The sequence below is a fragment of the Biomphalaria glabrata genome, chromosome 3, assembly GCF_947242115.1.
Source record: "Biomphalaria glabrata chromosome 3, xgBioGlab47.1, whole genome shotgun sequence".
Lineage (NCBI taxonomy): Eukaryota > Metazoa > Mollusca > Gastropoda > Planorbidae > Biomphalaria > Biomphalaria glabrata.
In genome coordinates, this window is record NC_074713.1 from 22,267,504 (window position 1) to 22,282,485 (window position 14,982).

General features: G+C 34.9%; 1 protein-coding gene across 3 annotated transcripts; it reads right to left on the reverse strand.

Annotated features, from left to right (window-relative positions):
• Positions 1-599: 599 nt before the first annotated feature.
• On the reverse strand, positions 600-9,565 carry LOC106053170 (transmembrane protein 179-like). 3 transcript variants are annotated; one of them, XM_056024004.1, is made up of 5 exons: positions 9,435-9,565; positions 6,347-6,647; positions 4,798-4,935; positions 4,274-4,358; positions 600-3,739 (listed from the first exon to the last, which is right to left on the reverse strand). In XM_056024004.1, exons 2-5 carry the CDS (start codon positions 6,640-6,642, stop codon positions 3,581-3,583), a joined length of 678 nt encoding a protein of 225 aa, XP_055879979.1. In that variant the 5' UTR covers positions 6,643-6,647; positions 9,435-9,565; the 3' UTR covers positions 600-3,580. The 3 variants fall into 3 exon arrangements, with proteins under 3 accessions (XP_055879979.1, XP_055879980.1, XP_013064109.1); XM_056024005.1 differs by having other exon boundaries at positions 9,543-9,562; XM_013208655.2 differs by lacking the exon at positions 9,435-9,565 and adding an exon at positions 8,199-8,688.
• Positions 9,566-14,982: the final 5,417 nt, after the last annotated feature.

The following is a 14,982-nucleotide window of genomic DNA, read 5'->3' on the forward strand; positions in this document are numbered from 1 at the left end:
TGATAGAAACATTTGCATATAAACAAGAAAAATCCAAAGGTTATTTTATCAATAACTATAATGTAAATACAAAACTGAAAGTTCAAATACATTTTGTTAACATTTTGAAAACATTTAATCCTTTAAAAGTGACATTGGGGGGTTGTCAGAAAAATTCTTTAAAAAAAAACAACATATAATAAGAATGAATTATAACAAAAATTAGATGACAAAAGGACTTTAAGCACAGATGTAGACAACCTCTGCACGTCCATCAAAAACATTGTGTTTTACACAAACTCTCACCTAAATTGCTTACACAACAGTGAACTCAAATGAAATAATGATACCATAATTATAAATCATGAGCTGACTCCATAGGATGTGAGATCTTCATCAACTCATTTTTTAATCTTCTGGATAGTCTATAACCTATGGAGCTATTGAAAAACAGGATATCATTGTTTATCTCATTTTTAGAAATGATTTATGCATATGCATACTTCATCTTAAAAAAGAAAAATGCTTGGTTTCAGAAGACCTTATGTAGCTGTAGCATCTATGAACATATTTTAGCATGATAAAGATGATAGTGAGCTTGAATTGAAGTGAGTGCATGAAAAAAAAAAACAGTGAAAACAACTAACAATTTCATCTTGTTTTTAAAATGGTTTATATTTATGTGCATATCTTTTACAATCTGGGACGATGCATCAGTGTAGAAAGAATTAAAGCTTAAAAGACCTTCAGTTTTCTCCCAACACTGCCAACTATTACTTATAAGGAAGATTTGAACAAGACCACCAGGAAGACCTCAGATAAAGACAGTTTCCTAGCCTTTATGAACAACAGTGAAGACAACAATGTTTATAAACTAAGCATAACAACTGAATAGAGAAGAATAGGTCTCAATCCCAATACCAACCAACCTAACAACTAACTCTTGTAAAGAGTGCAGTAAAAATGTCTTTTGTCTAGTTTATTTCTCTCTGAATGACTATGGTGGCTGTCGACATGATTTCAACAGACAAAATATAATTGTCAAGTAAGGTAAAAGTTTTCATAAAGACTAAAAAAAAAATCTTTTTTTTTTTTATTAATACAAAAAAAAAAGGGGGGGGGGGGGGTAAAATTTAATACAGATATTCATTTTTCTAAATGTAGATTGATAAAGAATGTAGAAAACAAGGGAAAATTAGGTAGTTTTTTTTTCCAAATATAATACCTACATATTTAAAGAACTTCTTTATAAAATAATATTTTTAAATTTTGGATGAAAGAACAGTAGCTTAAAGGTTGATGTTTATTTCATGAAGTTTAAAAATATCTATAATAATTTTTATACAAGCATGGGAAAAATTCTGTTAAAAAGCACATGTAAGTAATTGTGAAGGTCTACCAATAGAATTAGATCATAGCTGAAGCAGATTAAAAAAAAAAAAATTTAAATATTTTTTTTAGAATCATTATGAAAAAGCCTGTAATTTTGACAGGAATAATAACAAAAAATATATATAGCACAAATACATAGCTATCTATATAACTAAATGATACACTGAAGAGGTTATATTATACTTGTTCAAAAGAAATGTAATAATAATTATATAATAAATATATATATATATGTATATATATATATATTGGTCAGAAAAAAAGAAGTTAAAAAAAACAGATCGATGTCAATTATTTTCTTTCTTCTATGAAAGACAATGGTTTACTTTCATTTCTGTAAGCCTTAGTTTTAAAAAAATATATCATACATGCACATTGAAAACCATCATGCCGTCTTTACTCATTAGATTTTATATTTTAAAGAAAAGAATAATAATTGTTTTCTTAATTAGTTTGTAAATGTCCTATCATTTCACCAAATATTTTATTCAAAAAATTGAAACAGCTATTTAGGGTATTATAGAGTTCAAGCCTCAGTCAAATAAATCTTTTACCTAACACCTTTCACTGATTCTATTGCCATATCCTGGGACTCATGTTGTTCAGTTTCATGCTTTCAGCTGTTGACAGATGCATTAAAGAAAAATGATTGTGATGGAGTTAACATCTACATCTTAAACTTGGCGGCCTTTTGAACCCAGGCATCTCAAAGATTTAATCATCAACAGTTCAATGCTTTAACTGCTTCTTCAGAAACTAAACTACAGTCAACAACTTCTCATGTACATGTATTGATTTCGGCCTCAGTACAAAAAAAAAAGACTGCCAATTCCAGGACACTCAACACTACCCACTGAGCAGACTGAGTCTTCATCATGCTCTGGGTATAATCCAAAAAATAGAAATGGAAAAGTTGTTTGAGTGCTGGGACAAGTCCCAAAAAGCCTGTGGAGTCTGGGAGCACATTTGGACTCACAGTGCCCCCGCTGCAGTGAAGAAGAGTACACGGTGTCTCATTTTCTTTTTGAAAGCCCCAGACTTGTTGATCTCCGTCTCGGCAGGTCTGGGAATGAGTTTGAGTTTTGGCACATCGGCACAATTTAGGCCATGTTTTGCCAGGTCTGGGAAACAAATAATTCTCAACCTGTATGGTGACGTATGCACTACACAAAACAGCAGGGTTTCTGTCCAGGGCTTTTGCAAGAGAGGATTTGAGCCTCTCAAGTCGTCACTCAAATGGAGTTTGATGATGATTATGATGAGGAGGAAACTCAGATCCAAACATTATAATAAATGGATAGAAAATAAATGTAGAAGTCAGATTTACTTATTTTGGCAGTACACTTTCCCATAGAGGAAATATTGAAATAGACTAACAAATCACCAAGGACAGTGTATCCCAAGGTAAACTCCTTAGAAATGTTGGGAAACCAATAACAAGTCATCAGATCGAGCTTTAATTTCCCTGACATTACTGTATGCTGCTAACTTGTGATCAGAAGACATGCCAGGAAGCTCACAAGACCTGCCTTAGAAAAATCTAAAATATAAATAGAAGGATAAGCTACCGGACACAGAAGTCCTTTTCTACTTTTTTGTTAGACATAGAAACTAAATAATAAATATTTTGTTGATTGACTGTAGTGAAAAAATTGTTTTAACTCACTAGACCTGGTATTCAAGCTACATTACTTGCTGTTTGTGATCTACAACTTTTATTTTATATTGGCCAGTAGACTATTTGTAGTGTTTTCATTCCTTTTAAAAGCTGTACAAAAATAAATGGTAAAGCGTAGGAGGAATTCATGTAAATTATAAAATACTGATAGAAGAATAACAAAGTTCTAAAAGTAACCTTAATATTTTTTTTTACATAGACTCCTTGTTTTAACAGAAACTTGCTGCACAAACACTATCTCTGTTGGCTGAGGTCTCAAATTTGCTATTAATAGCCTCAGTAAAAACATTTTTGATCAACATGGATTTAACTCATGGAGCCACCATACTGTCTTTGAAATTGAGTTCCAAAAGACTTTGGCAAATCTTGTGTTAATGATACAATCATTATTGAATATTCAAATAGCAGCATAAATATTTGAAATATTTAATATATTATTTAAAAATGACCATATTAAGGTTACTTTTTCCATAAATGTTCATTGGATACATGAAACAACAAAGTAAATTGTATAGAACATTTTTCAATATCCTAAGCTTGTTCTGGAGCTTTTCCAACATGAGCCAAAAGTCGTTGTTTTTCCCGATTGATGCTGGTATAGAATGATTCTCTACGATGGTATCGATAAATTCGAATCAAAGCCATAACTGACAGAACAAGCCAGCAAATCCAACAGCTCCAAAGGCCAAACTGTAAAAAAAAATATTTTTAAAAATTTCATATGATTGCATTTTATGGCTTATAGTATATATCTTAATATGGTTTTAACTGAACAAAAACATTTATTTTTAAATGTCAGTTCTAGCTGTTGTGGTTGCTGAGTTGCCATGATGTCCTAAATACAGTATTACTAAGAAGTTCCACTGACACTATTTGATGCCTAAATAATTTTTTTTGTCCATTATGCTTTAATCCAGCTTGGTTTGCTTTTACTTTTTTTAAATGGAAGAGTTTTGTGGTATATTCATCAAATTTGATCTGCATAAGTCAGATTGTCAAAATTAACAAGCCAAGATGTATTTGGAAGGAAAAAAAAAAGCATAAAAACTTACAAAGCCAAAAAAAAGAGTAAGTTAATGAGTCCAAAGAAAATAAAAGTATTATACATAAGGAACTATGAATCAATATAATGAAGTCAGGTCTTAGTCAGAGGTGCAAGCTTTTCCATAACTTGTCTGACATTAAAATTAAATTAATTTTGAAGAAAAAAAACAACAAACTAACCTGCACCATTTGCCATTGTAGATAAAAACTATCCGCATCAACATCAATTTTACTTCCAATTTGTATATACTGGCCATTTTCACAACTGTGAGAAACAAGTTCAAAATTTAAAAATAGCTTACACATTTTTTAGACTTGGCAAACAGGAATACTAAAATAACAAAATAATTTCTTCTATTTACTACGGTATAGTTATGAAAGTTATTTATAGCATATAAAACTAAGGTCACAAAAAAAAGCTACAAATCGATACCAAGATCAGTTGATTACAATACCGTTTCGATACTCTAGAATACTTTAAAAAGTAGGGTTTTAGACCAGAACTTGATTTTTTCGCTTGTACCCCACTCATTAAAAGTCAAATTATAGTTATAAAATATTAGATATTTAAAAGTTTTATTAAAAATGTGCATACTATTTACATTTTTCTAAAGGAATATGAGAAAAACTAAAAATCAATATTTTTTGGCAAAATCGACTATTTTCTCACTGTGCAGTCCCTTTAACACAAAGCAAAGTTTTACCTATCAATTCCAGACTTTGGATCTGTCACTAGTTTACACCAATCCTGAAAGCCAACACTGACAGACAATCCAGAAGAAAACACACAAATACAAGTGATGGAGTTTATGGTAAGATTCAGGAATGCATCTATCCAAGAGCTAAATAAAAATATGTCGCAAATCTTGAAAAATGTTTTACATTAAAATACATTTTGAAAAAGATTCTGATATACACATATGACTACAATTGTTGTTCAAACGTTTTCTACTGTTCTGCAGTAGGTCAGGGTAGAACATAATAATAACCTAAACTAAATAAAATTAAAACTACTTGTCTCATTCAAGTAAATTATAACTAAAAAAATAATTAAAAAAAAAATAATAATAATAATACGAAAAATAAAATATAGGTGCTATAATAAATGGAAGCCTATCATGGAAACCCCATATTAATGAAATTAAAAGAAAATAAATCAAGACAAATAGAATTCTTAATTAACTAGACGAATGACATAGACCTAATTCAGCACATGAGATAGAGAAGTAAAGTAGAAGTGATATCTAAAACACTAATCCTAACCCTTGGTTCAATACAAAAAAACATTCTAAAAACTTAGTAACCAAGACACATCAACAGAATTCTTGTTCCATATGTTCTAATGGGTTGCCTGGTTTACAGCAGAATCCTCTAATTCGAGACATGACTTCAAATTATACTTCAACAACTGAAATAGCTGAATAATATGAATTTATACAAATCTACTATTCTTGTTAGGGAAGTCATCAAACTGAAGTTTATTTTATATTTTAGTTTGACACTCTTTTTTAAAAATGTTTGTCAGAATACTACATTTCTTCAAACAGCTTCTTGGCCAGCATCTTTTTCTTGAAGGCTTACATTTCTCATTTCAATTGTAAGAGATTTGTAATTTTCTCTTCAATGGATTTGAGCTAGAAACTTGAAAACCTGACTATGAAATGTCATTCTGTTTAGAACTTGGAAAATATTGATATACAAGTGATAGTCATTACAACATAGTACAAATTGTCTGGAATTATCAGGAACTAAGAAAGGATTTCTAATTAACTCCTAACAAGATCAGAAGGAAAAAACAACAACAATGAAGAGAATACAAATTAAGTAAGTATCATTTTGATGTTATGCAAGTTCAAATTACTTCCACTGTACTATGAACCCTTTTGTATTATCTGTGAATTAATTTTTAAAGATGTAAGTCTTTTAGAAGTTATCTGTACACTTAGTGAAAGAATTTGATTTTCAACAAAGAATGTCCAGTATCCTTTAAAGCTACATCCATTAAATCCAAGTTTCCACCAAGATTAACTCTTGATCAGAAAACAAGTGCTTTACTAATATTGTCATAAATTTTAAAAAAGAGGAAAAATATTTTTTTGTTTGCAGAAATAGCAAATATAATCACTGGTGGTAAAAAAAAATCTTCCATCAAATTTTCTACATCTGAGAACAGCTATGAAATGTCAAAAAATCTCAGCAAATGTGGGGTGATAAAAAAATAAACAGGTCTTTGATTATGATTAAATGTTTTACCTTTCAATCCCCCTTGCCAACAAAACTCCTATCCATATGATATAGATAAGTGAGACCAGCAATGACATAACTCCTATAAATATAGTAAAATTACATGCACTGTCTGGCCCCCAGTCAACTTTCTGCAGCTCTGTATCAGTGTTAGTAAAATTCCATTTGCCAGTGGCATAGAGCAGGCAGTGGCCTTTAAAATCATCCACGTTGACGCCAGCAGGAACACAAACAAAGAAAGACAAGACAAACAGCAGTAAATAAAAGCAAGCCTGAGCAAGCAAAAACACTTGAGGTATCCCCATTGTACCTGTTGAAAGATATTGTTAAATATTATTAACAAATGCAAAGAAAGTGTTCTTGAGCAATTACGTTTTTGTTATCTAATGTTAAACATAGTTTTAGACTAATATGATGAAGCACACGAGAAAGCTGGTGATGCTGATTTTTAAATAAATCAAAAGCAAAATAATAATTATAAAGGTGTCCCTGCATTTTAAATGAGGAATGTCTTCACCTGTACCCTTCTATGTATGTAAAATGTTCAATTAAAAGAATTTTTCCAAACTGTTTATTTTTCTTATAACAATGATTAATTATAATTGGTAATATTGCTTTGCTAATCTAATAAGTCTATTTCAGAATGGTCTTCATCAATAAGGTTACCTGACCTCCATCCTGAGATGAACTCCATTTGGTAGCAAGGCTGGAAGGATTAGTCCTCCCGTTGAGCCTTGGCAAGAAACTCTGCTGTTAGGCGTAGTGCCTTTAAGCTCCCATACAGGTCAAATAACTCTGCAGACAAACTATACCAAAGCTCTCAGAGATGCAGACACTCTTGCAAGATATGCGCCACTGTCGGCAACGGGCATCAAAATTTGGCCGGAACCGGGCAAACTAAGCACCAACAGGGAAGTGCCCCGTTCTACACTGTGCAATGATTGATTTCTCCGACCTATTTAGCCTCCACCATGGATTGTCGTCGTCCGGGCGACGCAAATGCTGCCAAACTCCACGAGCTTTGTTGGAGCCATCCCAGGATTTCAACCACTTGTCACGTACCCACTCTTGGATTAATGTTGTAGCTTGGTTAAACGTACTAAGGGCTTCGAAAGTGGGCACGGACAGCACTTCTTCTAGTGCTAGAGCATCAGTTGCCTCGTTACTCCCCATGCCGTAGTGCGAAGGCACCCACTGCATAAAGATATGGATGCAAGCAACGGAACCCTGTTTTGCCTGCAAGGGGGGTTGGCAACCCAAAAAAAACTTGCAAACATGATGCCTCTTATATCTTCACGACATAAATAAAACATTTACTGATATATATTTATTTCAATACAAACCATTAATTCTATGCTTTTACTTAAATTACTATAATCTACATCAAAATAAATGTATGTTTGAACATTTCTTCTTTTTTTTTTATATAGTATCCACATTGATATGCCTACTAGAGTCTACTACTATATTAGTATACATCAAACTGTGTAGCACCTATGTTAAAAGTTAGCTCTATTTCAAATAAAAGATCTAATAGATCTATAAATATTTATTGGCTGACAGTAGATCTTATCAAATCTAGAACTAGTTAACTGAATCTTCTAACTAATAGTAGCTTAGACTTAGAGTGATTCTAGATCTCGTGACATCTACTATCATCTAGTCAAGATGTCATTCATATTCTATGATAATAATAATTTAAATAATAGTAACAGAGTAGATCCATCAATTTACACCTATCTAGATCTATATTCTATATTAATAATATTATTCTTAGTTCTAGATCTATATCTAGGTCTAATAAAGAAACTAAACGTATTAAGTTAAGTATACTATTAGAGATCTAGCTAGACATACTCACAATAGTCTCTGAGTCTAAGTCTAGACAGTAGACTTAAAAATTTTCTAGGAATTGAATAGAGTGTCACAAGACTGTGTGAAGTGTGTGATGTGTGAGTAGTGTAAGTACTAAGTCAGAGTCAGTGTAAGTCACTGTGACAAGAGCTAGACTCTACTAGTTTAAAGGGAAACTCCAATGGTTTTTCAAATTTTAGTTATTGACATATTTAAAATCTGCGTAAAAAGTTGTAATAGTAAACATTTTACCATTTTTTTTTTAAATACTTAGAAACATTTATATTTAATAAATTAGTCAATAAATTCTTGACATCTAAAAAAAACTGGGTTCTATGAGATTTTGTTTTAAGCTAGTTCATACGTCACTTCCCTCAACAATACTGAAAGAGAAACTAGATTTAACCAATAGTATTGCTTCATTCTTATAGTGGCAGTTAGGCTTAGTGACGGCCTGGTCCAGAGCTATGATACTTATATATATATATATATATATATATATATATACATGTATAGATAGATCTAAAAGCATTAGGATAATCAACTCGAGAAAAAAAGGCATATTTCCATCTAAGCCTCTCTCTGTCCCAAGAAGTAAATAGATCGTGTGTCTGACTGATTTGAACAAACTGGTCAGTGTAAGTGTAAGGCTAGTCGAGACTACGTGTAGTCGGTCATGACAAGACAACCAAGCAATAGTATTTGTTGTGTGTTGAGTGGTCTGGCGAGAAAATACACACTGCCGTGGTTAGTCAAGCATGTAAATCTACTTTTAATACGCATTTTTTCTTTGCTTACAAGATCCTATATCTAACTGCATAGACCAAGATATATTTCTTTTACAAGAATGTAAACTTTGCTGTATGGTCTCCTGTGATACAATAAGTCAATAGATTAAAACACATTTGTGACGTCACATACTCATAGAAACTCGGTGAAAGTCTGACTGTTTTTGATGCGAAGGAAAATTACGTCGGTAAAACATCAATTACTAAGTTATTATTGAAAAAAAAAAAAGAATCATAGACTATATAATATATAATCATTATCTGTAAATCAAAACACATATTTAATCATATCAATATCATATTATAATAAATAATATTATTATAATTAGTCTAGATCATAGATTATACTTATAGATCATATAAAAAATTGTCAAAACCATCGGCATCGGAGTTTCCCTTTAATTTAAACTTGACTAGTTAACTAGATTTGACCTAGATAGAACTATTATATATACTCTATATTTAGATCTGGATCTTGAAGTTAAACCCTAGAATCTTGATCTAGCTAGATCTAATCTAGACTAGATCTTGGTCATTCTTGGTAGAATATATATTATCTTTACCATAGACATGATCTAGATCTAGACTCTATACCTACCTAGGTTGTTTTTTTTTACTACATAGACTAGTCTGTGTTTCTTGTTTAGGAGAGCTATAGATCACAGACCTATAAATATATATATATAGCTCCTCCTACGTGATCGAAGATGAGAACATTTCTAATTTCCTATGAACTCGAAGATGACTGTAAAGTCCAATCCTCGCTTTAATAAGCCGGCCGCATACGTGGCATGGGTGGGTTTGGTCAGTTGAAGATAGGCCTGTTTCTTCTCTCAGTTTTTTTGTTGGTTCGGCTACTAGAGGGGGTAACTAGGCTAAATGAATGGCGAAACATAATTCCCGTGGGGATGCCCACGGGTAGACGAGAGTCCACCTCTTGCACGGGCGGGGTTGCAAAAAAGTCCCCACAAACCTGTCACCAATCCATGCGCTGTTCCTCAAGGGACCGTTACATTAAATGGCGAGTCCCCCACGGTTAGCTTGGTACAACAAAGGAAAATGGCGGAGGCTCCCGGAGATTCGCAGCTTCACGCCATGAGGAGCAGGGGCGGACAGGCTATATGCCCGGAGGGCCGTTACCTAAATGGGCCCGTAGGCCACCGAAAGGGCCGCATGGGTGCCACTATGACACGTATTAAATTGTTAAAGGTTTTGTAATATTCTTTTCTAAAAGTGACCCTTTGAACGTCGTTTAAAGAAATCTTTCACACACTCTACAGCATGGGCGTAGCCAGGGGGGGGTTCTTGGGGTTCAAACCCCCCCCGAAAAGAAATCCCCCCCCCCTGCGGGGGGGGGGGGGAACGGAAATAAGTGACTGATTTTTGCTTTCATTTTGTTTATTTTAGGTGAGATTTTAATACTAAATCATCACTTACCACAGCACAGCCGAGGGGGTTTTGAGTTAAAAACCCTGTACCAGGGGGTTTTGAGTTTAACCCCCCCTACCAGGGGGTTTTGAGATTTAAAAAAAACCCTATCAGGGGGTTTTGAGATACAAATCCCTCTACCAGGGGGGTTTTGAGTTTTAAACCCCCTACCAGAGGTTTTTACAAACAGCAATCCCCAAATTCCAACAGCACAGTTAAGGAAGATTTTGATTTTAAAACCCCCTCCAAAATTTACGATAAACCCCTCTTCAATATAAAAAAGCAAATTACACATTCAAAATTTTATGAGCGTAGCCAAAGGGGTTTTGAGTTTAACCCCCCCCCCCTTCCAGTTGGGGTTTGAAGCTAAAAAGTACCTCTTCAATATAAAAAAAAAAAAGCAAATTACACACTATAAAATCTATGAACGTAGTCAGAGGGGTTTTGAGTTTAAATCCCCTCCTCCAGATGGCTTTTTCTTTAAAGTTAAAAACCCCTCCAGATGGTTTTGAGTTTAAAATTCCCCTACAGAGCGTTTAGAGTTGAAAACATCTCTCTTCAATATTATTTTAAAGCAAACTACAGTCACCAAATTCTATGATCGTAGCTAAATGGGGTTTTGAATTAAAAAAAAAAAAAAAAAACTCCAGAGATTTTTTAGTTTAAAACCCCTCAACAGATGATTTGACGAAAAAACTTTCCTTTTCGATATAAAATCTAAAGCGAAATACAGGCATGTAATTCCAAGAGCGTAGTCAAGAAAGGTTACAAATTTCTACCATTGGCTTGGGCTCCATTAATAAAGTGTGAATAGTCTTCTGCCGAAATTAAAAAACATTAAATGTGGCTCAACAAAGATGGCTAAGACAGATTTTAGGAGTCAGTTATAGAGATCGGGTCTAAATCAAAGAAATCATATGCCGAACTGGGAGTCGAATCCTTAGTAAGGTTGTGACAGAGCGTCGCATGAGGTTTTGCGGGACATGTTCTCCGACAAAATGAATTACGCAAAATAAGAGTTGTGGAAACAGCTTTCCGGAAAATGCGCCGAACGGCGCGAGAGGGTCTAAGTCAGTAAGAATAGCACATTAGCTTTTTGAAATAAAACTTTTTAATAGCAAGATAATGCACTGTAGATACCTCAGAATATGCATTTTGTTGGCTTTCAATACCAGAAATAGTGCTCGGCGGCGGGGCTTCGCCCCGCGCTGTGGGAGCGCTGCGAGCTCCCCCAGACCCGCTTAATAGCAAGGGCGGGGAGTCTACAATAAACAATAAACGTCTTCCGAAAGGGTCAGAATGTAATAAAGATTAATTATGTACACACACACACATATAATTTTTTTCCGCGGGGGGGGGGGGGGGGGGAATCCTCCCCCCCAAAACCCCTCCCGAAAAAAAATCCTGGCTACGCCCATGCTCTACAGTGTAATACTAATTTAATCTAAGACATTTTCCGAAATAATGTAATAGCTTACAACCGTAGACAGTGCTACTAGTAGCGATTAAAAAGCAATATATGGCCTACATTTCTTATAAAGATATTGAGCATGTTACAGTTATCGATACATTATCATACTTAACAATGATTTTGAGGACAGATAGACATATAGAATTGGATGCCCATCATATTAGCCTATATACAGATTTTTGGGTCGGATTGTATAGAAGTGCCCGGGCCGATTTTGACATCCAGTCCGCCCCTGATGAGGAGCGATCGAGAGCTAGTGCTTCCCAGCCGTGAATGTCGATATCGCATTCCTTGAAGGAGCTCTTGAGAGTGTCTTTGTAACGCTTGTATTGGAATCCCTGGGAGCGCTTTCCTGCGCACAACTTTCCGTACTTTCAGTACAGAAGTTGTTAGAGAAGGCGTTTAGTTTGTCTGGCATGCGGACTGCATGTCCCGCCCATCGAAGTTGGGACCTTTTTATTGTCGCATTGATGTTGTACATGTTAGACAGCTTTAAGATTTCTGTGTCTTGTATGTGGTCGGACCAACACACCTTATGGATACTTCTTAGACAGCGTAGATGGAAGGAGTTTAGCTTTTTGGTGAGGCGGAAATATAAGGTCCAGGACTCTGATGCATATAGGAGTGACGGGAGGACAGAGCATTAGGGTTTATTGAAAGAAATTTCTATAAATCAAATAAGAACATAAAACTAAAATGTTATTTAACCTTGGTTAGGCCAATAATAGAATATGCATCCTCCGTTTGGGACCCCTCAACTCAAGAAAACATTAAGAAACTGGAACAGACACAAAATAGAGCAGTGAGATTCATAACAAACGAATATTCACATTCATCATCATCATCATCAAACTCCATTAGAGTGAGGGATTGAAAGATTCAAATCCTCTCTTGCAAAAGCCCTGGACAGAAACCCTGCTGTCTTGCGTAGTGCATAAATGTCGCCATACAGGTCGAGAATTTTGGGTTTCCCAGACCTGTCGAGATGGAGATCAGCAAGTCTGGGGCAGTCAAACAGAATATGAGGCACGGTTTCCTTTTCTTCCCCGCAGCGGGGAATCAAAATTTGGCCATAGCCGCGAGAAATATGAGCCAACAGGACAGTGGCCTGTCCTGCACTGTGCTATAATAGCCTGCTGAGGCCTGGACAGCCTCCACCACGGGGAAGTGCAGTCAGGGCGCCTCATGCGCTTCCAGACTCCACTGGCTATTTGGGACTTGTCTCAGCATTCACATTTGACTAGAGTAAAATCATTAAATTTAGAAAGCCTTCAAGATAGAAGACTTAAAAGTAAAGTAGCAATTATACATAAAATATTGAACCATAATCTTCTAATACAAAAACAAAATTTAATAAAATACTCAGAAAGACACAAAGATAAAGGTAGGCCTACATTCCTCGTTCCATACGCTAGGACAAATTTGTACAAATACTCCTTCTTCCCTAGTGCTATTAGAGCATGGAATGGGTTGCCTGAGCTAGCTAGGAAAACCAGTGACTTGGCAGAATTTGAGTCAATGCATGACGCGTAGGACGTATTCATCTTCTTTTTGAAGTAAAGTATGTATTATATAAGAAGAAGAAGACTTTCAGTTTTGTGGATATGCTGAGTCCACTCCGATGCCACACTTGTTCTTGAAATCTGCCAAAAGCAGCACTGGCACGAGCAATACGGAAGTCAACCTCATCATCTAGGTTGGCGTTTGCTTATATGGTGCTTCCCAGATAGACAAACGTTTTGACGTTTGCTAATTTCTGGCCATCTATGAGAATGTCTGGTTCTGTGACAGATTTATTTGGAGGAGGTTGGTGCAGCACTTCTGTCTTTTTTACATTTATGGTGAGACCAAACTTTTTGCAGGCGTTAGTGAAGAAAGACAGGCTCTTTTGAAGGTCTTCTTCATTTGAGGTATTTAGTGCACAGTCATCTGCGAATAGCAGGTCTCTGATGCAGTCGTAGTTTACTTTGGTTCTTGAGTCTTGAGCGTTGAATAAACTTGTATCAGTGCGATATCGTATACCTACTCATGCTTTCTATGCGAAAGGCATCTTTCAGCATGGTGGTGAACATTATGCTGAAAAGCGTTGGGGCCAGCGCACAGCCCTGCTTCACGCTATTTGAGACAGGGAAAGGCTTGGAGTATTCTCCGTTGTCTTGGACTCTTGCTTGCATGTCATCATGGAATTGGCGCACCATTGTTATGAATTGATCCGGGCTGCCGAATTTGGACATGATTTGGCAAATGCCTTCACGACTGACGTTATCAAAATCTTTAGTTAAATCTATGAATGCAGTAGGCCTATAGAGATTTGAATTTTGCTCTCTAGATTTCTCTTGGAGTTGGCGGACTGCAAAGTTCATGTCAATTCTATGAGTGTAGCCAAAGGGAGTCTTGAGTTTAAACCCGCATCCAGTGGGTTTGAAGCTAAATAATACGTCTTCAATATAAAAAAAAAACAAAAACAAATTATATACTCTAAAATCTATGAGCGCAGCAAAAACGGTTCTGAGATTAAACCCCCCGCCAGCTAGAAAAAAAATTACCTCAATATAAAAGAAAAAAAAAGATAACGCACTCAAAATGCTTTGAGCGTAGCCAAAGGTTTTTTTTTAGTTTACCCCCCCCCCCCCCGGGTCCCCATATATATATATATATATATATATAGAGAGAGAGAGAGAGAGAGACGTTACTTAAAAAAAAAAAAAAGATCACTTCCTACGCGTCATGCATCTAGTTATGCATGTTATTGTTATCTAATGACTTAAATTCTGCCAAGTCATTGATTTTCCTGGCTGGCTCAGGCAACCCATTCCATGATCTAATAGCACTAGGGAAGAAGGAGCATTTGTACAAATTTGTCCTAGCATATGGTGCATATATTCACCTATTGAACATCATCGGATTTTAAGGAAATAGAAGAATAAGAATGTGGGGTCTCTAGTCTACCAATTTGAAAATGTTGAAATTTCTTTTTTTAATCTTTGAAAAGTCAATTAGAATCTATCTTATTTATTTTGTTAGTGTGAAGATCTAGTCTCTCTCTCTATTATTATTATTATTAGATTATTAGACATTGAGATTTGTTACCATGATTGTTATTT